We start from the raw sequence: 26,661 nt of genomic DNA, 5'->3' as shown, positions 1-26,661 counted from the left end.
CAAAAAGCATTAGACACTATTTACAAAGGAGCAGAAGTGAGACTGACTCAATTTAATGAAGATAGATTTGAGCCAATAAGGTATCCCAACAGGGAAAAACAGGATAAATGTAAAAGATCTGGGTGTCTTGATGAATGAGAAAGTAGATTTTGCTATGAAGTCAAGTGATGAGTGGTATGATATTGAGAACTTTTACTACAAGAGATGGAAACCTGTTGATGAGAATGTTTCTTTATTTTATATTTATATACTTTGTCACTGTCTCCCACGTTAGCGAGGTAGCGCAAGGAAACAGATGAAAGAATGGCCCAACTCACCCACATACACATGTATATACATACACATCACACACGCACATATACATACTGATACATTTCAACGTATACATATATATACATACACAGACATATACATATATACACATGAACATGATTCATACTTGCTGCCTTTATTCATTTCCGTTGCCACCCTGCCACACATTAAATGACAACCCCCTTCCTCTGCACGCATGTGAGGTAGCACAAGGAAAAGACAACAAAGGCCCCATTCATTCACACTCAGTCTCTAGGTGTCATGTATAATGCACTGAAACCACAGCTCCCTTTCCACATCCAGGCCCCACAGAACTTTCCATGGTTTACACTAGACGCTTCACATGCCCTGGTTCAATCCATTGACAGCTTGTCGACCCTGGTATACCACATCGTTCCAATTCACTCTATTCCTTGCATGCCTTTCACCCTCCTGCATGTTCAGGCCCTGATTGCTCAAAATCTTTTTCAACCATCCTTCCACCTCCAATTTGGTCTCCCACTTCTCGTTCCCTCCACCTCTGACTCAGATATCATCTTTGTCAATCTTTCCTCAGTCATTCACTCCATGTGACCAAACCATTTCAATGCTGCTCTCTCAACCACACTTTTTATTACCACACATCTCTCTTACCCTTTCATTACTTACTCAATCAGACCACCTCACACCACATATTGTCCTCAAACATCTCATTTCCAACACATTTACCCTCCTCTACATAACTCAATCTATATCCCATGCCTCGCAACCATATAACATTGTTGGAACCACTATTCCTTCAAACATACCCATTTTTGCTTTCCGAGATAATGTTCTCCCCTTCCACACATTCAACAATGCTTCCAGAACTTTGACCCCCTCCACCACCCTGTGACTCACTTCTGCTTCCATGGTTCCATCCACTGCCAAATCTGCACCCAGATATCTAAAACACTTCACTTCCTCCAGTTTTTCTCCATTCAAACTTACCTCCCACTTGACTTGTCCCTCAACCCTATTGTACCTAATAACCTTGCTCTTATTCACATTTACTCCCAGCTTTCTTCTTTCACACACTTTACCAAACTTAGTCATCAGCTTCTGCAGTTTCTCACCTGAATCAGCCAACAGTGCTGTATCATCAGCGAATAACAACTCTCATCCACAACAGACTGCATACTTGCCCCCTCTCCAAAACTCTTGCATTCACCTCCCTAACAACCCCATCCATAAATGAATTAAACAACCATGGAGACATCATGCACCCCTGCCGCAAACCGACATTCACTGAGAACCAATCACTTTCCTCTCTTCCTACTCGTACACATGCCATACATGCTTGATAAAAACTTTTCACTGCTTCCAGCAACTTGCCTCCCACACCATATACTCTTAATACCTTCCACAGTGCATCTCTATCAACTCTATGATATTCCTTCTCCAGATCCATGAATGCTACATACAAATCCATTTTTTTTTCAAAAGTATTTCTCACTTACATTCTTCAAGGCAAACACCTGATCCACACATCCTTTACCACTTCTGAAACCACACTGCTCTTCCCCAATCTGATGTTCTGTACATGCCTTCACCCTCTCATTCAATACCCCTCCATATAATTTCCCAGGAATACTCAACAAACTGATACCTCTGTAATTTGAACACTCACCTTTATCTCCTTTGCCTTTGTGCAATGGCACTATGCATGCATTCCGCCAATCCTCCGGCACTTCACCATGAGCCATGCATACATTGAATATCATCACCAACCAGTCAACAACACAGTCACCCTCTTTTTTTAATAAATTCCACTCCAATACCATCCAAACATGCTGCCTTGCCAGCTTTCATCTTCTGCAAAGCTTTCACTACCACTTCTCTGTTTACCAAATCATTCTCCCTAACCCTCTCACTTTGCACACCACATCGACCAAAATGCCCTATATCTGCCACTCTATCATCTAACACATTCAACAAACCTTCAAAATACTCACTCCATCCCCTCTCACATCACCACTACTTGTTATTACCTCCCCATTAGCTCTCTTCACCAATGTCCCCATTTGTTCTCTTGTCTTACACACTTTATTTACCTCCTTCCAAAGCATCTTTTTATTCTCTCTAAAATTTAATGATACTCTCTCACCCCAACTCTCATTTGCCCTCTTTTTCACCTCTTGCACCTTCCTCTTGACCTCCTGTCTCTCTTTTATACATCTCCCAGTCCTTTGCACTATTTCCCTGCAAAAATCGTCCAATGTAAGATTTATTTGTAAGAAACTAGATTGAATGATGCTTTTTTCTGTGATCATTGAAAATGATAGAAAAAAATGTATTAAAGAGGATTCAGAAGAAGTCTAAAAGCACAATCAAGGAAAAAGAACAAATGAAATACCACAAAAGGCCAAAAGAACTTCGACTGTGTATCTTAGAAAGATGTATGATAATTTGCCTGTGGCTACAAACTAAAGGCATAAAAGGAAAAAAAATTTAAACCTGAAAGCATCTCAACAAGGAAGATGGATTTATTAGGTCTTAAAAATACCATGGAACATACAGAAAATATATCAGACAAAAATATATGACAGCTCAACCAGGAAACTAAAATGATTATTCACTGTACTGTGAGAGGAAATGAAAAATATTCATGGAACAACTACTTAAACATATAATAGAACACCGGACATGTGGTTGAAATCTGTCCAAGATGAACGAAGAATTAATAGTTTTGTGATGTGGGTGGCAGCTGAAAAGAATACTCTTATTCATCAAGTAAGACAGGTGGAGAGTGCTTTGCATTAGCCCTGCCATATTGGTTTAATTTCATCATTGGTACTCTTACCTATGGTTCTCTCTCTCTCTCTCTCTCTCTCTCTCTCTCTCTCTCTCTCTCTCTCTCTCTCTCTCTCTCTCCAGTAGCCAAACAAAACATTATGGATAAGATAGGTAAGATGGGAAGATGGATTGCAGAGTTTCAAACAAACAGATAGCTCTAAGTGATAGCAAACAGCCATGTCTAAGTAGGAAGTTGTCATATCCAGGGTATCACAAGGAATGTTATTAGCTGCAGTACAAGGTACTCATTGTAATGATATCAGTCATTGACAGCATATTAAAGGAAAGCATGATAAAGAGCTATGCTTAATGACACCAAAGTAAGCAAATTATCGGATGCAAACTGATCAGAAGATGAAGAAATACTTGGATAGAATTTACAAATGGCAAAAGTAAGCCTAATGGAATTTAGTGAGGATGAATTAGAGCAAATAAGTTATGGAACAAGTAAGATTACATTGTTGATGTCAAAATAAGGTTCAACAGAGAAAGTCAAACAAATTTAAAAGATTTGTGTGTCATCATAAATGAAAAAATAGATTAAAACATCCTGAGAAAATGATGCTATGCTATCAAGGCAGGTGAGGAGAGGTATGTTTCTAAGAACTTTCATTACAATAGACAGAAGTCTATTGATAAGAATGTTTAATGTGTATATAAAAAGCAAAGTCGACTATTGCTATGTTGAATGGTCACCAACTAAACAAATAGGATTGAATTCAGAAGCACTTCACAAGCAAAACCAGTGGGATGGACTGTATGAGCTATCATGAAAAGCTGAAAGAATCATAACACTATATTCAAGAAGAAATAAACAAATAGGATTGAATTCAGAAGCACTTCACGAGCAAAATCAGTGGGATGGACTATATGAGCCCTCATGAAAAGCTGAAAGAACCACAACACTGTATTCAAGAAAGAAGAGAAAGATATATGATTATTTAGGCATGGCAACAAATTGAAGTTGTAAAAGAATATTTATCAAACCTGAAAGCATCTCAGCAAGGACTATACAGAGTTATCAGAGCATTAAGAATCCCTTGGAACATACCAAAACTAAAGCAAACAAAGATATATGACAGCCTAACGAACAAACTAGAATGATTATATATTATATTCTTCCAATTGCTTGATCACTATGATAAGATTGTTGAGGCTATGGAGAACAAGCAGAATCCTGAATAAGGCCATAAAAGTGATATTGTGTCCTGTGTTAAGGTTTGTATAATAGATTTTATGCAAGAATGAATGAATATGTAATCATGCTTGGAATAACAATTATCATACACTGGCCACTCGACAGCCATAACGGGGTCCATTTGAAACCATATCACACCAGTGTAGGGGAAAGCATACTTCTTTTTTAAGGTTTTACTTTACCTACAGCTAATAAACGAGCATATGTTCTGTAAGGATTTTTTTTTTCTTCTTTTTTGCACAGGAGAGGTTCTCTTAGGATCACTTGCACAGTTTAAGGGTTTGTGGTAGAAAGGCCATGGAGAAAGAGAAAGATAAAAGGAGAAGAAAAATTCTGTTGCCTAAATCTGTTTGAGTAAAGGAGGAGATATCTTGGCAGTCAATCCTTGGGTAGCTGGTCTCCACTCAGATACTTTGAGAGGCAGCAGCCAGTCATTTGCCATGGGTCCAATCCCTGAGGGCAAGGACACAAGCAGACAGCTAACGGGAACAGTGGCTGTAATGATAGGGTTACCTATGGAACAGAGAGGGAGCAACAACATTGCAAAGTATAGAAAAAGATGATTGAAGAGTGTGGAGACCTTTGTTTGATAGCTGTAAGATTTTGCCAGTAGGTAGGGCCAGCATGCACTAATTTTTGCAGGAAGATTTAGGGTTAAGAATAAAGAATTGTGAGTCACATGATGTTAAGTGTTATATGTAAGATTGAGAGTGCGTGCGTTTGTCGATTGAATGCCAGCAACTCATTGATATGTAAGGCAGAAAGAAAAGACAGGAATGAATAAGAACATGGTCAGAAAGGGGAACTTGACAGCCACAGTAGTACTGGCTCACAGATTAATCATTCTTTTTCCAAGGAAGTATTACCTCCCTGGTCAGTTGTTTTATACCATCTGCTACCTCTGTGGATCGCTTGTTGCTTGTTGTTGAAATCACCTGAGGAAGGGAGATAACTCAAGAAAATTATTTTTGAAATATTTTCCTTTTCATCATTATTATTATTATCATTGATCTCATTATTATTATTATTATTCTCAGTGAATGTAGGTTTGCGGTGGGGGTGTGTGATGTCTCCATGGTTGTTTGATTTGTTTATGGATGGGGTTGTTAGGGAGGTGAATGCAAGAGTTTTGGAAAGAGGGGCAAGTGTGAGGTCTGTTGGGGATGGGAGAGCTTGGGAGGTGGGTCAGTTGTTGTTCGCTGATGGTACAGCGCTGGTGGCTGATTCATGTGAGAAACTGCAGAGGCTGGTGACTGAGTTTGGTAAGGTGTGTGAAAGAAGAAAGTTGGGAGTGAATGTGAATAAGAGCAAGGTTATTGGGTACAGTGGGGTTGAGGGTTAAGTCAATTGGGAGGTAAGTTTGAATGGAGAAAAACTGGAGGAAGTAGAGTGTTTTAGATATCTGGGAATGGATCTGGCAGCGGATGGAACCATGGAAGCGGAAGTGGATCATAGGGTGGGGGAGGGGGCGAAAATCCTGGGAGCCTTGAAGAATGTGTGGAAGTCAAGAACATTATCTCGGAAAGCAAAAATGGGTATGCTTGAAGGAATAGTGGTTCCAACAATGTTGTATGGTTGCGAGGCGTGGGCTGTGGATAGAGTTGTGCGCAGGAGGATGGATGTGCTGGAAATGAGATGTTTGAGGACAATGTGTGGTGTGAGGTGGTTTGATCGAGTAAGTAACGTAAGGGTAAGAGAGATGTGTGGAAATAAAAAGAGCGTGGTTGAGAGAGCAGAAGAGGGTGTTTTGAAATGGTTTGGGCACATGGAGAGAATGAGTGAGGAAAGATTGACCAAGAGGATATATGTGTCGGAGGTGGAGGGAACGAGGAGAAGTGGGAGACCAAATTGGAGGTGGAAAGATGGAGTGAAAAAGATTTTGTGTGATCGGGGCCTGAACATGCAGGAGGGTGAAAGGAGGGCAAGGAATAGAGTGAATTGGATCGATGTGGTATACCGGGGTTGACGTGCTGTCAGTGGATTGAATCAGGGCATGTGAAGCGTCTGGGGTAAACCATGGAAAGCTGTGTAGGTATGTATATTTGCGTGTGTGGACGTATGTATATACATGTGTATGGGGGTGGGTTGGGCCATTTCTTTCGTCTGTTTCCTTGCGCTACCTCGCAAACGCAGGAGACAGCGACAGAGCAAAAAAAAATATATATATATATATATATATATATATATATATATATATTTTTTTTTTTTTTTTTTTTTTTTTTTTTTTTTTTTTTTGCCGCTGTCTCCCGCGTTTGCGAGGTAGCGCAAGGAAACAGACGAAAGAAATGGCACAACCCACCCCCATACACATGCCTTGATTCAATCCACTGACAGCACGTCAACCCCGGTATACCACATCGCTCCAATTCACTCTATTCTTTGCCCTCCTTTCACCCTCCTGCATGTTCAGGCCCCGATCACACAAAATCTTTTTCACTCCATCCTTCCACCTCCAATTTGGTCTCCCTCTTCTCCTCGTTCCCTCCACCTCCGACACATATATCCTCTTGGTCAATCTTTCCTCACTCATTCTCTCCATGTGACCAAACCATTTCAAAACACCCTCTTCTGCTCTCTCAACCACGCTCTTTTTATTTCCACATATCTCTCTTACCCTTACGTTACTTACTCGATCAAACCACCTCACACCACACATTGTCCTCAAACATCTCATTTCCAGCACATCCATCCTCCTGCGCACAACTCTATCCATAGTCCACGCATCGTAACCATACAACATTGTTGGAACCACTATTCCTTCAAACATACCCATTTTTGCTTTCCGAGATAATGTTCTCGACTTCCACACATTCTTCAAGGCTCCCAGAATTTTTGCCCCCTCCCCCAACCTATGATCCACTTCCGCTTCCATGGTTCCATCCGCTGCCAGATCCACATCCAGATATCTAAAACACTTCACTTCCTCCAGTTTTTCTCCATTCAAACTCACCTCCCAATTGAATTGACCCTCAAAACCCTACTGTACCTAATAACCTTGCTCTTATTCACATTTACTCTTAACTTTCTTCTTTCACACACTTTACCAAACTCAGTCACCAGCTTCTGCAGTTTCTCACATGAATCAGCCACCAGCGCTGTATCATCAGCGAACAACAACTGACTCACTTCCCAAGCTCTCTCATCCCCAACAGACTTCATACTTGCCCCTCTTTCCAAAACTCTTGCATTCACCTCCCTAACAACCCCATCCATAAACAAATTAAACAACCATGGAGACATCACACACCCCTGCCGCAAACCTACATTCACTGAGAACCAATCACTTTCCTCTCTTCCTACACGTACACATGCCTTACATCCTCGATAAAAACTTTTCACTGCTTGTAACAACTTGTCTCCCACACCATATATTCTTAATACCTTCCACAGAGCATCTCTATCAACTCTATCATATGCCTTCTCCAGATCCATAGAGGCATTTGGACGATTTTTGCAGGGAAAAAATGATATTGAGTGGGAGACGTATAAAAGAAAGAGACAGGAGGTCAAGAGAAAGGTGCAAGAGGTGAAAAAAAGGGCATATATATATATATATATATATATATATATATATATATATATATATATATATATATATATATATATATATATATATATATATGATACAGCGCTGGTGGCTGATTCATGTGAGAAACTGCAGAAGCTGGTGACTGAGTTTGGTAAAGTGTGTGAAAGAAGAAAGTTAAGAGTAAATGTGAATAAGAGCAAGGTTATTAGGTACAGTAGGGTTGAGGGTCAAGTCAATTGGGAGGTAAGTTTTAATGGAGAAAAACTGGAGGAAGTAAAGTGTTTTAGATATCAGGGAGTGGATCTGGCAGCGGATGGAACCATGGAAGCGGAAGTGGATCATAGGGTGGGGGAGGGGGCGAAAATCCTGGGAGCCTTGAAGAATGTGTGAAAGTCGAGAACATTATCTCGGAAAGCAAAAATGGGTATGTTTGAAGGAATTGTGGTTCCAACAATGTTGTATGGTTGCGAGGCGTGAGCTATGGATAGAGCTGTGCGCAGGAGGGTGGATGTGCTGGAAATGAGATGTTGGAAGACAATGTGTGGTGTGAGGTGGTTTGATCGAGTAAGTAACGTAAGGGTAAGAGAGATGTGTGGAAATAAAAAGAGCGTGGTTGAGAGAGCAGAAGAGGGTGTTTTGAAATGGTTTGGGCACATGGAGAGAATGAGTGAGGAAAGATTGACCAAGAGGATATATGTGTCGGAGGTGGAGGGAACAAGTAGAAGTGGGAGACCTAATTGGAGGTGGAAAGATGGAGTGAAAAAGATTTTGAGTGATCGGGGCCTGAACATGCAGGAGGGTGTAAGGCGGGCAAGGAATAGAGTGAATTGGATCGATGTGGTATACCGGGGTTGACGTGCTGTCAGTGGATTGAATCAGGGCATGTGAAGTGTCTGGGGTAAACCATGGAAAGTTGTGTGGGGCCTGGATGTGGAAAGGGAGCTGTGGTTTCGGGCATTATTGCATGACAGCTGGAGACTGAGTGTGAACGAATGGGGCCTTTGTTATCTTTTCCTAGCGCTACCTCGCACACATGAGGGGGGAGGGGGATGGCATTCCATGTGTGGCGAGGTGGCGATGGGAATGAATAAAGGCAGGCAGTGTGAATTGTGTGCATGGGTATATATGTATGTGTCTGTGTGTGTATATATATGTGTACCTTGAGATGTATGGGTGTGTATTTTTGAGTGTGTGGAGGTGTGTGTATATACATGTGTATGGGGGTGGGTTGGGCCATTTCTTTCTTCTGTTTCCTTGTGCTACCTCGCAAATGCTGGAGACAGCAACAAAGCAAAATAATAATGATAATGATATATATATATATATATATTATCCCTAGGGATAGGGGAGAAAGAATACTTCTCACGTATTCCCTGCGTGTCGTAGAAGGCGACTAAAAGGGAAGGGAGCGGGGGGCTGGAAATCCTCCCCTCTCGTTTTTAACTTTCCAAAAGAAGGAACAGAGAATGGGGCCAAGTGAGGATATTCCCTCAAAGGCTCAGTCCTCTGTTCTTAACGCTACCTCGCTAACGCGGGAAATGGCTAATAGTATGAAAAAAAAAATGAGAGTTGGGGTGAGAGAGTATCATTAAATTTTAGGGAGAATAAAAAGATGTTCTGGAAGGAGGTAAATAAAGTGCGTAAGACAAGGGAGCAAATGGGAACTTCAGTGAAGGGCGCAAATGGGGAGGTGATAACAAGTAGTGGTGATGTGAGAAGGAGATGGAGTGAGTATTTTGAAGGTTTGTTGAATGTGTTTGATGATAGAGTGGCAGATATAGGGTGTTTTGGTCGAGGTGGTGTGCAAAGTGAGAGGGTTAGGGAAAATGATTTGGTAAACAGAGAAGAGGTAGTAAAAGCTTTGCAGAAGATGAAAGCCAGCAAGGCAGCAGGTTTGGATGGTATTGCAGTGGAATTTATTAAAAAAGGGGGTGACTGTATTGTTGACTGGTTGGTAAGGTTATTTAATGTATGTATGACTCATGGTGAGGTGCCTGAGGATTGGTGGAATGCGTGCATAGTGCCATTGTACAAAGGCAAAGGGGATAAGAGTGAGTGCTCAAATTACAGAGGTATAAGTTTGTTGAGTATTCCTGGTAAATTATATGGGAGGGTATTGATTGAGAGGGTGAAGGCATGTACAGAGCATCAGATTGGGGAAGAGCAGTGTGGTTTCAGAAGTGGTAGAGGATGTGTGGATCAGGCGTTTGCTTTGAAGAATGTATGTGAGAAATACTTAGAAAAGCAAATGGATTTGTATATAGCATTTATGGATCTGGAGAAGGCATATGATAGAGTTGATAGAGATGCTCTGTGGAAGGTATTAAGAATATATGGTGTGGGAGGCAAGTTGTTAGAAGCAGTGAAAAGTTTTTATCGAGGATGTAATGCATGTGTACGTGTAGGAAGAGAGGAAAGTGATTGGTTCTCAGTGAATGTAGGTTTGCGGCAGGGGTGTGTGATGTCTCCATGGTTGTTTAATTTGTTTATGGATGGGGTTGTTAGGGAGGTGAATGCAAGAGTTTTGGAAAGAGGGGCAAGTATGAAGTCTGTTGGGGATGAGAGAGCTTGGGAAGTGAGTCAGTTGTTGTTCGCTGATGATACAGCGCTGGTGGCTGATTCATGTGAGAAACTGCAGAAGCTGGTGACTGAGTTTGGTAAAGTGTGTGGAAGAAGAAAGTTAAGAGTAAATGTGAATAAGAGCAAGGTTATTAGGTACAGTAGGGTTGAGGGTCAAGTCAATTGGGAGATGAGTTTGAATGGAGAAAAACTGGAGGAAGTGAAGTGTTTTAGATATCTGGGAGTGGATCTGGCAGCGGATGGAACCATGGAAGCGGAGGTGGATCATAGGGTGGGGGAGGGGGCGAAAATCCTGGGGGCCTTGAAGAATGTGTGGAAGTCGAGAACATTATCTCGGAAAGCGAAAATGGGTATGTTTGAAGGAATAGTGGTTCCAACAATGTTGTATGGTTGCGAGGCATGGGCTATGGATAGAGTTGTGCACAGGAGGATGGATGTGCTGGAAATGAGATGTTTGAGGACAATGTGTGGTGTGAGGTGGTTTGATCGAGTGAGCAACGTAAGGGTAAGAGAGATGTGTGGAAATAAAAAGAGCGTGGTTGAGAGAGCAGAAGAGGGTGTTTTAAAGTGGTTTGGGCATATGGAGAGGATGAGTGAGGAAAGATTGACCAAGAGGATATATGTGTCGGAGGTGGAGGGAACAAGGAGAAGAGGGAGACCAAATTGGAGGTGGAAAGATGGAGTGAAAAAGATTTTGTGTGATCGGGGCCTGAACATGCAGGAGGGTGAAAGGAGGGCAAGGAATAGAGTGAATTGGATCGATGTGGTATACCGGGGTTGACGTGCTGTCAGTGGATTGAATCAAGGCATGTGAAGCGTCTGGGGTAAACCATGGAAAGCTGTGTAGGTATGTATATTTGCGTGTGTGGGCGTATGTATATACATGTGTATGGGGGGGGGGGGGTTGGGCCATTTCTTTCGTCTGTTTCCTTGCGCTACCTCGCAAATGTGGGAGACAGCGACAAAGTATAATTTAAATATATATAAATATTATTATTTTTATTACTATTATTGATATTATCATTATTATTATTATTATTATTATTATTATTATTATTATTATTATTATTATTATTATTATATAATTTATTTATTCATATTGTTTTGTCACTCTTCCTCATTAGCGAGGTAGCGAAAGGAAACAGACGAAAGAATGGCCCAACCCACCAACATGCACATTTATATACATACACGTCCACACACGCAAATATACATACCTATACATCTCAACGTATACATATATATACACACAGACATATACATATGTATATATACATGTACATAGTTCATACTTTCTGCCTTTATTCATTCCCTTCACCACCCCGCCACACATGACATAACAACCCCCTCCCCGCTTATGTGTGCGAGGTATCGCTAGGAAAAGACAACAAAGGCCACATTCGTTCACACTCAATCTCTAGCTGTCATGTAATAATGCACCGAAACCACAGCTCCTTTTCCCCATCCAGGGCCCACAGAACTTTCCATGGTTTATCCCAGACGCTTCACATGTCCTGGTTCAATCCATTGACAGCACGTCGACCCCGGTATACCACATTGTTCCAATTCACTCTATTCCTTGCATACCTTTATTCCTTGCATACCTTTCACCCTCCTGCATGTTCAGGCCCTGATCACTCAAAATCTTTTTCACTCCATCTTTCCACCTTCAATTTGGTCTCCCACTTCTCGTTCCCTCCACCTCTGACACATATATCCTCTTTGTCAATCTTTCCTCACTCATTCTCTCCATGTGACCACACCATTTCAAAACACCCTCCTCTGCTCTCTCAACCACACTCTTTTTATTACCACACATCTCTCTTACCCTATCATTACTTACTTGATCAAACCACCTCACACCACATATTGAACTCAAACATCTCATTTCCAGCACACCCACCCTTCCACGCACAACTCTATCCATAGCCCACACCGTGCAACCATATAACATTGTTGGAACCACTATTCCTTCAAACATACCCATTTTTGCTTTCCGAGATAATGTTCTCGACTTCTACACATTCTTCAACTTTCGCCCCCTCCCCCACCCTATGATTCACTTCCGCTTCCATGGTTCCATCCGCTGCCAAATCCACTCCCAGATATCTAAAACACTTCACTTCCTCCAGTTTTTCTCCATTCAAACCTACCTCCCAGTTGACTTGTCCCTCAACCCTGCTGTACCTAATAACCTTGCTCTTATTCACATTTACCCTCAGCTCTCTTCTTTCACACACTTTACCAAACTCAGTCACCAGCTTCTGCAATTTCTCACATGAATCAGCCACCAGTGCTGTATCATCAGCGAACAACAACTGACTCACTTCCCAAGATCTTTCATCAACAACAGACTGCATACTTGCCCCTCTTTCCAAAACTCTTGCATTCACCTCCCTAACAACCCCATCCATAAACAAATTAAACAACCATGAAGACATCACAAACCCCTGCTGCAAACCTACATTCAGTGAGAACCAATCACTTTCCTCTCTTCCTACACGTACAATGCCTTACATCCTTGATAAAAACTTTTCACTGATTCTAACAACCTGCCTCCCACACCATATACTCTTAATACCTTCCACAGTGCATCTCTATCAACTCTTATCATATGCCTTCTCCAGATCCATAAATGGTACATACAAATCCATTTGCTTTTCTAAGTATTTTGCACATACATTCTTCAAAGCAAACACCTGATCCACACATCCTCTACCACTTCTGAAACCACACTGCACTTCCCCAATCTGATGCTCTGTACATGCCTTCACCCTCTCAATCAATACTCTCCCATATAATTTCCCAGGAATACTCAACAAACTTATACCTCTGTAATTTGAGCACTCACTTTTATCCCCATTGCCTTTGTACAATGGCACCATGCAAGCATTTTGCCAATCCTCAGGCACCTCACCATGAGTCATACCTACATTAAATAACCTCACCAACCAGTCAACAATACAGTCACCCCCTTTTTTAATAAATTCCACTGCAATACCATCCAAACCCACTGCCTTGCTGGCTTTCATCTTCTGCAAAGCTTTTACTACCTCTTTTCTGTTTACCAAATTATTTTCCCCAACCCTCTTACTTTGCACACCACCTTGACCAAAACACCCTATATCTGCCACTCTATCATCAGTCACATTCTACAAACCTTCAAAATACTCACTCCATCTCCTCACATCACCACTACTTGTTATCACCTCCCCATTAGCCCCCTTCACTGAAGTTCCCATTTGTTCCCTTGTCTTACGCACTTTGTTTACCTCCTTCCAAAACATCTTTTTATTCTCCCTAAAATTTAATAATACTCTCTAACCCCAACTCTCATTTGCTCTCTTTTTCTCCTCTTGCACCTTTCTTTTGACCTCCTACCTCTTTCTTTTATACATCTCCCACTCATTTGCATTATTTCCCTGCAAAAATTGTCCAAATGCCTCTCTCTTCTCTTTCACTAATAATCCTACTTCTTCATCCCACCACTCACTACCCTTTCTAATCTGCCCACCTCCCACGCTTCTCATGCCACAAGCATCTTTAGCGCAAGCCATCACTGCTTCCCTAAATACATCCCATTCCTCCCCCACTCCCCTTACGTCCTTTGTTCTCACCTTTTTCCATTCTGTACTCAGTCTCTCCTGGTACTTCCTCAAACAAGTCTTTCCCAAGCTCACTTACTCTCACCACTCTTTTCACCCCAACATTCTCTCTTCTTTTCTGAAAATCTCTACAAATCTTCACTTTGGCCTCCATGAGATAATGATCAGTCATCTCTCCAGTTGCACCTCTCAGCACATTAACATCCAAAAGTGTCTCTCACGCGCTTGTCAATTAACACGTAATCCAATAACTCTCTCTGGCCATCTCCTCTACTTACATATGTATACTTATGTGTATCCCTCTTTTTAAACCAGGTATTCCAATCACTAGTCCTTTTTCAGCACATAAATCTACAAGCTCTTCACCATTTCCATTTACAACACTGAACACCCCATGTACACCAATTATTCCCTCAACTGCCACATTACTCACCTTTGCATTCAAATCACCCATCACTATAATCCGGTCTCATGCATCAAAACTACGAACACATTCACTCAGCTGCTCCCAAAACACTTGCCTCTCATGATCTTTCTTCTCATGCCCAGGTGCATATGCACTAATAATCACCCATCTCTCTCCATCCACTTTCAGTTTTACCCATATCAATCTAGAGTTTACTTTCTTACACTTTATCACATACTCCCACCACTCCTGTTTCAGTAGTGCTACTCCTTCCCTTGCTCTTTCCTCTCACTGTTATTATTATTTTTTTTTCTTTTCATACTATTCGCCATCTCCCGCATTAGCGAGGTTGCATTAAGAACAGAGGACTGGACCTTTGAGGGAATATCCTCAACTGGCCCCCTTCTCTGTCCCTTCTTTTGGAAAATTAAAAAAAAAAAAAAGAAAGAGAGGGGAGGATTTCCAGTCCTCCGCTCCCTTCCCTTTTAGTCGCCTTCTACGACATGCAGGGAATATGTGGGAAGTATTCTTTGTCCCCTATCCCCAGGGATAATAATAATTATTGTTATTATTATTATTATTATTATTATTTTTTTTTTTTTTTTTTTTTGCCGCTATCTCCCACATTTGCGAGGTAGCGCAAGGAAACAGATGAAAGAAATGGCCCAACCCACCCCCATACGCATGTATATACATACGTCCACACACGCAAATATACATACCTACACAGCTTTCCATGGTTTACCCCAGACGCTTCACATGCCCTGATTCAATCCACTGACAGCACGTCAACCCCGGTATACCACATCGATCCAATTCACTCTATTCCTTGCCCTCCTTTCACCCTCCTGCATGTTCAGGCCCCAATCACACAAAATCTTTTTCACTCCATCTTTCCACCTCCAATTTGGTCTCCCACTTCTCCTCGTTCCCTACACCTCCGACACATATATCCTCTTGGTCAGTCTTTCCTCACTCATTCTCTCCATGTGCCCAAACCATTTCAAAACACCCTCTTCTGCTCTCTCAACCACGCTCTTTTTATTTCCACACATCTCTCTTACCCTTACGTTACTTACTCGATCAAACCACCTCACACCACACATTGTCCTCAAACATCTCATTTCCAGCACATCCATCCTCCTGCGCACAACTCTATCCATAGCCCATGCCTCGCAACCATACAACATTGTTGGAACCACTATTCCTTCAAACATACCCATTTTTGCTTTCCGAGATAATGTTCTCGACTTCCACACATTCTTCAAGGCTCCCAGGATTTTTTCGTCCCCTCCCCCACCCTATGATCCACTTCCGCTTCCATGGTTCCATCCACTGCCAGATCCACTCCCAGATATCTAAAACACTTTACTTCCTCCAGTTTTTCTCCATTCAAACTCACCTCCCAATTGACTTGACCCTCAACCCTGCTGTACCTAATAACCTTGCTCTTATTCACATTTACTCTTAACTTTCTTCTTTCACACACTTTACCAAACTCAGTCACCAGCTTCTGCAGTTTCTCACATGAATCAGCCACCAGCGCTGTATCATCAGCGAACTACAACTGACTCACTTCCCAAGCTCTCTCATCCCCAACAGACTTCATACTTGCCCCTCTTTCCAAAACTCTTGCATTTACCTCCCTAACAACCCCATCCATAAACAAATTAAACAATCATGGAGACATCACACACCCCTGCCGCAAACCTACATTCACTGAGAACCAATCACTTTCCCCTCTTCCTACACGTACACATGCCTTACATCCTCGATAAAAACTTTTCACTGCTTCTAACAACTTGCCTCCCACACCATATATTCTTAATACCTTCCACAGAGCATCTCTATCAACTCTATCATATGCCTTCTCCAGATCCATAAATGCTACATACAATTCCATTTGCTTTTCTAAGTATTTCTCACATACATTCTTCAAAGCAAACACCTGATCCACACATCCTCTACCACTTCTGAAACCACACTGCTCTTCCCTAATCTGATGCTCTGTACATGCCTTCACCCTCTCAATCAATACCCTCCCATATAATTTACCAGGAATACTCAACAAACTTATACCTCTGTAATTTGAGCACTCACTCTTATCCCCTTTGCCTTTGTACAATGGCAATATGCACGCATTCTGCCAATCCTCAGGCACCTCACCATGAGTTATACATACATTAAATAACCTCACCAACCAGTCAGTAATACAGTCACCCCCTTTTTTAATAAATTCCACTGCAATACCATCCAAACCTGCTGCCTTGCCGGCTTTCATCTTCCGCAAAGCTTTTACTACCTCTTCTCTGTTTACCAAATCATTTTCCCTAACCCTCTCACTTTGCACACCACCTCGACCAAAACACCCTATATCTGCCACTCTATCATAAAACACATTCAACAAACCTTCAAAATACTCACTCCATCTCCTTCTCACATCACCACTACTTGTTATCACCTCCCCATTTGCGCCCTTCACTGAAGTTCCCATTTGCTCCCTTGTCTTACGCACTTTATGTACCTCCTTCCAGAACATCTTTTTATTCTCCCTAATATTTAATGATACTCTCTCACCCCAACTCTCATTTGCCCTCTTTTTCACCTCTTGCACCTTTCTCTTGACCTCCTGTCTCTTTCTTTTATACATCTCCCACTCAATTGCATTTTTTCCCTGCAAAAATCGTCCAAATGCCTCTCTCTTCTCTTTCACTAATAATCTTACTTCATCATCCCACCACTCACTACCCTTTCTAATCAACCCACCTCCCACTCTTCTCATGCCACAAGCATCTTTTGCGCAATCCATCACTGATTCCCTAAATACATCCCATTCCTCCCCCACTCCCCTTACTTCCATTGTTCTCACCTTTTTCCATTCTGTATTCAGTCTCTCCTGGTACTTCCTCACACAAGTCTCCTTCCCAAGCTCACTTACTCTCACCACCCTCTTCACCCCAACATTCACTCTTCTTTTCTGAAAACCCATACAAATCTTCACCTTAGCCTCCACAAGATAATGATCAGACATCCCTCCAGTTGCACCTCTCAGCACATTAACATCCAAAAGTCTCTCTTTCGCGCGCCTGTCAATTAACACGTAATCCAATAACGCTCTCTGGCCATCTCTCCTACTTACATACGTATACTTATGTATATCTCGCTTTTTAAACCAGGTATTCCCAATCACCAGTCCTTTTTCAGCACATAAATCTACAAGCTCTTCACCATTTCCATTTACAACACTGAACACCCCATGTATACCAATTATTCCCTCAACTGCCACATTACTCACCTTTGCATTCAAATCACCCATCACTATAACCCGGTCTCGTGCATCAAAACCACTAACACACTCATTCAGCTGCTCCCAAAACACTTGCCTCTCATGATCTTTCTTCTCATGCCCAGGTGCATATGCACCAATAATCACCCATCTCTCTCCATCAACTTTCAGTTTTACCCATATTAATCGAGAATTTACTTTCTTACATTCTGTCACATACTCCCACAACTCCTGTTTCAGGAGTAGTGCTACTCCTTCCCTTGCTCTTGTCCTCTCACTAACCCCTGACTTTACTCCCAAGACATTCCCAAACCACTCTTCCCCTTTACCCTTAAGCTTCGTTTCACTCAGAGTCAAAACATCCAGGTTCCTTTCCTCAAACATACTACCTATCTCTCCTTTTTCACATTATTATTATTATTATTATTATTATTATTATTATTATTATTATTATTATTATTATTATCAAAACCTGCTTGCCCACTTTGAGGCCTTGCAGCTGGTCCCTAGAAACAGAGTTTGTAGTGTAGTAGAGATGCATGATGTCTAGAGCATAGATAAGAAAGTGTATCTTATTTATGTCAGGGGAATGTGGTTTCAAGTGGATATGTCTGATGGGGTGTCATTTAAGACTCAGTTAAGAGGGCAGGTGTTCATTGCTTGAGTTAAGAGGGCAGTTGTTCAGTGCTTGTTGGGTCATTTCTTAGTGTATGTATTTTGCCATTGTTGTGTTTGTTAGGGATGGAAGATCTGTGTGCATAGGTTGCAGAAGTGTGAGGTAGGGGTAAGCCTTTTATTCCTGTTTGGTAGTCGAGATTGGTTATAAAGTGGTTTGGATGAGAGGGGTCTGCTTGTTTTTCATATAGATTTGAGATGTAGGAGTAGAATACCCCTGACAGCTGCTTCAGGTACACTAGAGGTATTCGTCAGGTATAGTTTAGGGAGGAATAAATGATCAATTTTTGAATATGTTTCAGATATTCCAAGACTCCATATGCAAGAGGCTCCTTCATAAGCTATATGTCATCATTAACAAGGTTTTATTATTGTAAGCAAATGGAAAAGAGTAGTGCATCATTAAGGACCATTTTGCCAAAAAGTATCCCAGTTAACAAGCTCCTGCTTGGAGCACAGCCCCAAAGTTGCAGAAACCTATAAAAGCAGTCATTGGGTTATGATTAAGATATCATGCTTATACAGTTACCAGTAAGTGTTCCTTGGCCTTATATGTAAGTGGTAACATCACAAGCAAGAGGTCACCTTTAGTGAGGCTGTATCATTCTCATGTACAGAAAGGAGTATTGCCTCATTGAGGCCCTTCTTACCTCAGAGGAATGCACCCAGAAGCTGCCGGAACCCCATAAAAGGGGTCCTGGGATTGCCCATCATATCTTTACTTGTTTTTCCTGTACAATTTTCATCATGGATAGAAGTCACATTGAATTGGACCATTAACAAAAGAGAAAGAGGATGCAGAAGATGGAGAAAAATGAAAGAGAATGGCATCAAAGGCCATGTAGAACACATGCATTTTAAAAAGGCTCAAGTTTTGTATATTAGTTCAGACATGAGAAGGTAAAGAGTTGCCATTGACAAGGTAGTACTTAAGTGATGCAGTGTCATGCCAATTAACTGCATGACCTAACCAACAACTAAAGCATATAAAGTATATTCACAAATTAATTACATATTATAATGGGTCTTAACTGAAACTGGTATTGAGGGATATGTCAATGTATAACTCGTAAGGTGTTTTTGTTTTCCCTAAGTGATTCTTTAATTGAGATGTATTCTCTAATTGAACTGTAGTTATCCTTAAGCAAGTCACAAACTGAAATGCATCCTACAGTGAATCACATATGGAAGCATGTTCATTAAGTGAACCATGCAATAAAATGTCTTTAAGGTACAAATTATAGTACTTGAAGTTTCCTCACAGAGTAAACCACATATAGAGCTGCATTCACTGATATTTTTCACTGTGCCGCCATGCCATATATTGAGATATTGTTACAAGGTGCAATACATTCAGTATTAGGGTGTATTTGGTTGATGTACCAAATCATGGAATACAGTATGAAACTAACTAAAGTGTGATCATTTAATATACCTCATACAAAATCAAACTAAAAAATGCATTCATTGCAGGTTGAGGGACCAAGTGAATCACGGGGACGCAGGATGGATCGACTGCGGCGAAGCTTCCGGGAGAGTTTTCGGAAGAAGAAGGACCATCATGTAACGGAGGCATCCAAACCTCATCAGTGGCAAACAGATGAAGCCTCTGTTAGAGCTGGCACATGCTCCTTCCCTGTTAAGGTATCCTTATTCATTCTTAAGTCACTGAATGCAAATGGGTTTTATACAGTTGCTTGTTAAGAAATGCGTGAAACATAGAAAGAAATTTCTTACAATATGAAATTATCTTTTTGCAAAAGCATAAGTTTAGAGAAATGAGATATTTCCTAAATACGTTAATTGTATACTAAATTTAAGGTAGAGCAAGGCCTTGACATTAGATGAAAGAGGTACATTGTACATGTAGCCTTACCTTTAGAAACATGACTAAGGACCTGCAAGATCAGTTGTATAGCTAACCATAAAAAAAAATATAGAATTCCATTTAACATGATTGTTGTTAAAGTCATGACTGGAATATTGCAATGTGTTGACATCATCTAATTAGCTTGAAAAATTGGTGGGATATTTTACAAAGGCATACATAGGATTCTTTATTTATATGGTGGAAAGTAGTAACTCATAAATAATCTGATCCCATGTATAGCTATCTTTCTAACAGTCTATTTTCATAGTTCCATTCACACTTTAATGTTGTGGATTCAGCTCATACAGCCTTCACAACATTACTGTCATGCATTCTTAACCTTTTCTCACTTTGTTAAAGTGAAACATGGACTTCCATAATAATAAAAGTATATTTATTTATTTATTATACTTTGTCGCTGTCTCCTGCGTTAGCGAGGTAGCACAAGGAAACAGACGAAAGAATTGCCCAGCACACCCACATACACATGTATATACATGCACGTCCACACACAGCACATATACATACCTATACATCTCAACATATATATATATATATATATATATATATATATATATATATATATATATACACAGACATATACATATATGTACACATGTACATAACTCATACTGTCTGCCCTTATTCATTTCCGTCGCCAACCCACCGCACATGAAATGACAACCCCCTCCCCCCGCATGTGCACGAGGTAGCTCCAGGAAAAGACAACAAAGGCCATGTTCATTCACACTCAGTCTCTAGCTGTCATGTGTAATGCACCGAAACCACAGCTCACTTTCCACATCCAGGCCGAACAAAACTTTCCATGGTTTACCCCAGATGCTTCACATACCCTGGTTCAATCCATTGACAGCATGTCGACCCCAGTGTACCACATCGTTCCAATTCACTCTATTCCTTGCTCACCTTTCACCCTCCAGTATGTTCAGCCCCAATCGCTCAAAATCATTTTACTCCATCCTTCCACCTCCAATTTGGTCTCCCACTTCTCCTCATTCCCTCCACCTCTTGACACATATATCCACTTTGTCAATCTTTCCTCACTCGTTTTCTCCATGTGACCAAACCATTTCAATACACCCTCTTCTGCTCTCTCAATTACACTCTTTTTTATTACCATGCATCTCTCTTACCCCTTCATTACTGGCTCAATCAGACCACCTCACACCACATAATGTCCTCAAACATCTCATTTCCAACACAGCCACCCTCCTCCACAAAACCCTATCTATAGCCCATGCCTTGCAACCATATAACTTTGTTGGAACCACTATTCCTTCATACATGCCCATTTTTGCTCTCCGAGATAACGTTCTCGCCTTCTACACATTCTTCAACGCTCCCACAACCTTCGCCCCCTCCCCCACCCTGTGACTCACTTCTGCTTCCATGGTTCCATCTGCTGCTCAATCCACTCCCAGATATCTAAAACACTTCACTTCCTCCAGTTTTTCTCCATTCAGATTTACCTCCCAGTTAACTTACCCCTCAACCCTACTGAACCTAATAACCTTGCTCTTATTCACATTAACTTTCAGCTTTCTTCTTTCACACACTTTACCAAACTTAGTCACCAGCTTCTGCAGTTTCTCACCCGAATCAGCCACCAGTGCTGTATCATCAGTGAAAACAAGTGACTCTCTTCCCAAGCCCTCTCATCCACAACAGACAGCATACTTGCCCCTCTCTCCAAAACTCTTGCATTCACCTCCCTAATGACCCCATCCATAGATAAATGTAACAACCATGGATACATCACACACCCCTGCCACCAACTGACATTCACTGGGAACTAATCTTTTTCCTCTCTTCCTACTTGTACACATGCCTTACATCCTTGATAAAAAATTTTCACTGCCTCTAGCAACACCATATACTCTTAATACCTTTCACAGAGCATCTCTATCAACTCTATCATAGTCCTTCTCCAGATCCATGAATGGTACATACAAATCCATTTGTTTTTCTAAGTATCTCTCACATACATTCTTTAAAGCAAACACCTGATCCACACATCCTCTACCACTTCTGAAACCACACTGCTCTTCCCCAATCTGATGTTTTGTGCATGCCTTCATTCTCTCAGTCAATACCCTCCCATATAATTTCCCAGGAATACTCGACAATCTTATACCGTTGTAATTTGAACACTCACCTTTATCACCTATGCCTTTGTACAGTGGCACTATGCATGCATTCCACCCATCCTCAGGCACTTCACCATGAACCATACATACATTGAATATCCTCACCAAACAATCAGCAACACAATCATCCCCTTTTTTTAATAATTTCCACTGCAGTACCATCCAAAGCCACCGCCTTGCCGGCTTTCATCTTCTGCAAAGCTTTCACTACCTCTTCTCTGTTTACCAAACTATTCTCCCTGACCCCTCTCACTTCGCACACCACCTCGACCAAAACACCCTATATCTGCCACTCTATCATCAAACACATTCAACAAACATTCAAAATACTCACTCCATCTCCTCACATCACCACTACTTGTTATTACCTTTTCATTATTCCCCCTTCTCTGATGTTCCAGTTTGTTCTCTTTATTTACCCCCTTCCAAAGCATCTTTTTATTCTCCCTAAAATTTAATGATACTCTCTCATCCCAACTCTCATTTGCCCTCTTTTTTACCTCTTGCACCTCTCTCTTGACCTCCTGCCTTTTTCTTTTATACATCTCTCCGTCATTTGCACTATTTCCCTGCAAAAATCATCCAAATGATTCTCTCTTCTCTTTCATTAACAATCTTTCTTCTTCATCCCACTGCTCACTCCCCATTATAATATGCCCACCTCCCACACTTCACATGCCACAAGCATCTTTTGCTCAAGCCATCACTGCTTCCCTAAATACATCCCATTCCTCCCCCACTCCCCTTATGTCATTTGCTCTCACCTTTTTTCATTCTGCACTCAATCTCTCCTGGTACTTCCTCACACAAGTGTCCTTTCCAAGCTCACTTACTCTCACCACTATTTTCACCCCAACATTCCCTCTTCTTTTCTGAAAACCTCTACAGATCTTACAAATCTTTACTTTTGCCTCCACAAGATAATGCTCAGACATCTCTCCATTTGCTCCTCTCAGCACATTAACATCCAAAAGTTTCTCTTTCACGCACCTATCAATCAACACATAATCCAATAATGCTCTCTGGCCATCTCTCCTATTTACATATGTATCCTTATGTATATCTCTCTTTTTAAACCAGATATTCCCAATCACCAGTCCTTTTTCAGCACACTAATCTACAAACTCTTCACCATTTCCATTTACAACACTGAACACCCCATGTACACCAATTATACCCTCAACTGACACATTACTCACCTTTGTATTCAAATCATTCGTCACTATAACCCGGTCTCATGCATCAAAGTTGCTAACACACTCACTTAGCTGCTTCCAAAACACATGCCTTTCATGATCTTTCTTATGACCAGGTTCATAGGCACCAATAATCACCCATTATTATTATTTCCATCTTTCCATGCTATTCTCCATTTCCCGCTTTAGCGAGGTAGCGTTAAGAACAGAGGACTGGGCCTTTGAGGGAATATCTTCACCTAGCCCCCTTCTCTGTTCCTTCTTTTGGAAAATTAAAAAAAAAAACAAGAGGGGAAGATATATATATATATATATATAAAATAATATATTTTTTTTTTTTTTTTTTTCATATATATATATATATATATATATATATATATATATATATATATATATATATTTTTTTTTTTTTTTTGCTTTGTCGCTGTCTCCCGCGTTTGCGAGGTAGCGCAAGGAAACAGACGAAAGAAATGGCCCAACTCACCCCCATACACAATGTATACACACACACACGTCCACACACGCAAATATACATACCTATACATCTCAATGTACACATATATATACATACACAGACACATACATTTATACCCATGCACACAATTCACACTGTCTGCCCCCATTCACTCCCATCGCCACCTCGCCACACATGGAATACCATCCCCCTCCCCCTTCATGTGTGCGAGGTAGCACTAGGAAAAGACAACAAAGGCCCCATTCGTTCACACTCAGTCTCTACCTGCCACGCAACAATGCCCGAAACCACAGCTCCCTTTCCACATCCAGGCCCCACACAACTTTCCATGGTTTACCCCAGACACTTCACATGCCCTGATTCAATCCACTGACAACACGTCAACCCCGGTATACCACATCGATCCAATTCACTCTATTCCTTACCCTCCTTTCACCCTCCTGCATGTTCAGGCCCCGATCACACAAAATCTTTTTCACTCCATCTTTCCACCTCCAGTTTGGTCTCCCACTTCTCCTCGTTCCCTCCACCTCCGACACATATATCCTCTCGGTCAATCTTTCCTCACTCATTCTCTCCATGTGCCCAAACCATTTCAAAACACCCTCTTCTGCTCTCTCAACCACGCTCTTTTTATTTCCACACATCTCTCTTACCCTTACATTACTTACTCGATCAAACCACCTCACACCACACATTGTCCTCAAACATCTCATTTCCAGCACATCCACCCTCCTGTGCACAACTCTATCCATAGCCCACGCCTCGCAACCATACAACATTGTTGGAACCACTATTCCTTCAAACATACCCATTTTTGCTTTCCGAGATAATGTTCTCGACTTCCAAACATTCTTCAAGGCTCCCAGAATTTTTGCCCACTCCCCCACCCTATGATCCACTTCCGCTTCCATGGTTCCATCCGCTGCCTGATCCACTCCCAGATATCTAAAACACTTTACTTCCTCCAGTTAGGGAAAATGATTTGGTAAACAGAGAAGAGGTAGTGAAAGCTTTGCGGAAGATGAAAGCCGGCAAAGCAGCAGGTTTGGATGGTATTGCAGTGGAATTTATTAAAAAAGGGGGTGACTGTATTGTTGACTGGTTGGTAAGGTTATTTAATGTATGTATGACTCATGGTGAGGTGCCTGAGGATTGGCGGAATACGTGCATAGTGCCATTGTACAAAGGCAAAGGGGATAAGAGTGAGTGCTCAAATTACAGAGGCATAAGTTTGTTGAGTATTCCTGGTAAATTATATGGGAGGGTATTGATTGAGAGGGTGAAGGCATGTACAGAGCATCAGATTGGGGAAGAGCAGTGTGGTTTCAGAAGTGGTAGAGGATGTGTGGACCAGGTGTTTGCTTTGAAGAATGTATGTGAGAAATACTTAGAAAAGCAAAGGGATTTGTATGTAGCATTTATGGATCTGGAGAAGGCATATGATAGAGTTGATAGAGATGCTCTGTGGAAGGTATTAAGAATATATGGTGTGGGAGGCAAGTTGTTAGAAGCAGTGAAAAGTTTTTATCGAGGATGTAAGGCATGTGTACGTGTAGGAAGAGAGGAAAGTGATTGGTTCTCAGTGAATGTAGGTTTGCGGCAGGGGTGTGTGATGTCTCCATGGTTGTTTAATTTGTTTATGGATGGGGTTGTTAGGGAGGTAAATGCAAGAGTTTTGGAAAGAGGGGCAAGTATGAAGTCTGTTGAGGATGAGAGAGCTTGGGAAGTGAGTCAGTTGTTGTTCGCTGATGATACAGCGCTGGTGGCTGATTCATGTGAGAAACTGCAGAAGCTGGTGACTGAGTTTGGTAAAGTGTGTGGAAGAAGAAAGTTAAGAGTAAATGTGAATAAGAGCAAGGTTATTAGGTACAGTAGGGTTGAGGGTTAAGTCAATTGGGAGGTGAGTTTGAATGGAGAAAAACTGGAGGAAGTGAAGTGTTTTAGATATCTGGGAGTGGATCTGGCAGTGGATGGAACTATGGAAGCGGAAGTGGATCATAAGGTGGGGGAGGGGGTGAAAATTCTGGGGGGCCTTAAAGAATGTGTGGAAGTCGAGAACATTATCTCGGAAAGCAAAAATGGGTATGTTTGAAGGAATAGTGGTTCCAACAATGTTGTATGGTTGCGAGGCGTGGGCTATGGATAGAGTTGTGCGCAGGAGGATAGATGTGCTGGAAATGAGATGTTTGAGGACAATGTGTGGTGTGAGGTGGTTTGATCGAATGAGTAACGTAAGGGTAAGAGAGATGTGTGGAAATAAAAAGAGCGTGGTTGAGAGAGCAGAAGAGGGTGTTTTGAAGTGGTTTGGGCACATGGAGAGAATGAGTGAGGAAAGATTGACCAAGAGGATATATGTGTCGGAGGTGGAGGGAACGAGGAGAAGAGGGAGACCAAATTGGAGGTGGAAAGATGGAGTGAAGAAGATTTTGTGTGATCGGGGCCTGAACATGCAGGAGGGTGAAAGGAGGGCAAGGAATAGAGTGAATTGGAGCAATGTGGTATACCGGGGTTGACGTGCTGTCAGTGGATTGAATCAAGGCATGT

At 41.5% G+C, this 26,661-nt stretch overlaps 1 protein-coding gene across 4 annotated transcripts in view; it reads left to right on the top strand.

Annotated features, from left to right (window-relative positions):
* Window positions 1-26,661, top strand: part of numb (NUMB endocytic adaptor protein) — a 533,145-nt gene that overhangs the window by 224,170 nt on the left and 282,314 nt on the right. For all 4 annotated transcript variants that reach the window (XM_071662779.1, XM_071662777.1, XM_071662780.1 and 1 more), the window contains one exon: window positions 19,879-20,049. In XM_071662779.1, coding sequence (XP_071518880.1) covers window positions 19,879-20,049 — 171 coding nt within the window. The remainder of the gene's footprint in view (window positions 1-19,878; window positions 20,050-26,661) is intronic.

Source organism: Panulirus ornatus, chromosome 6 (assembly GCF_036320965.1).
Source record: "Panulirus ornatus isolate Po-2019 chromosome 6, ASM3632096v1, whole genome shotgun sequence".
Classification (NCBI taxonomy): domain Eukaryota; kingdom Metazoa; phylum Arthropoda; class Malacostraca; order Decapoda; family Palinuridae; genus Panulirus; species Panulirus ornatus.
This window is presented reverse-complemented; position numbering and strand designations above follow the sequence as displayed.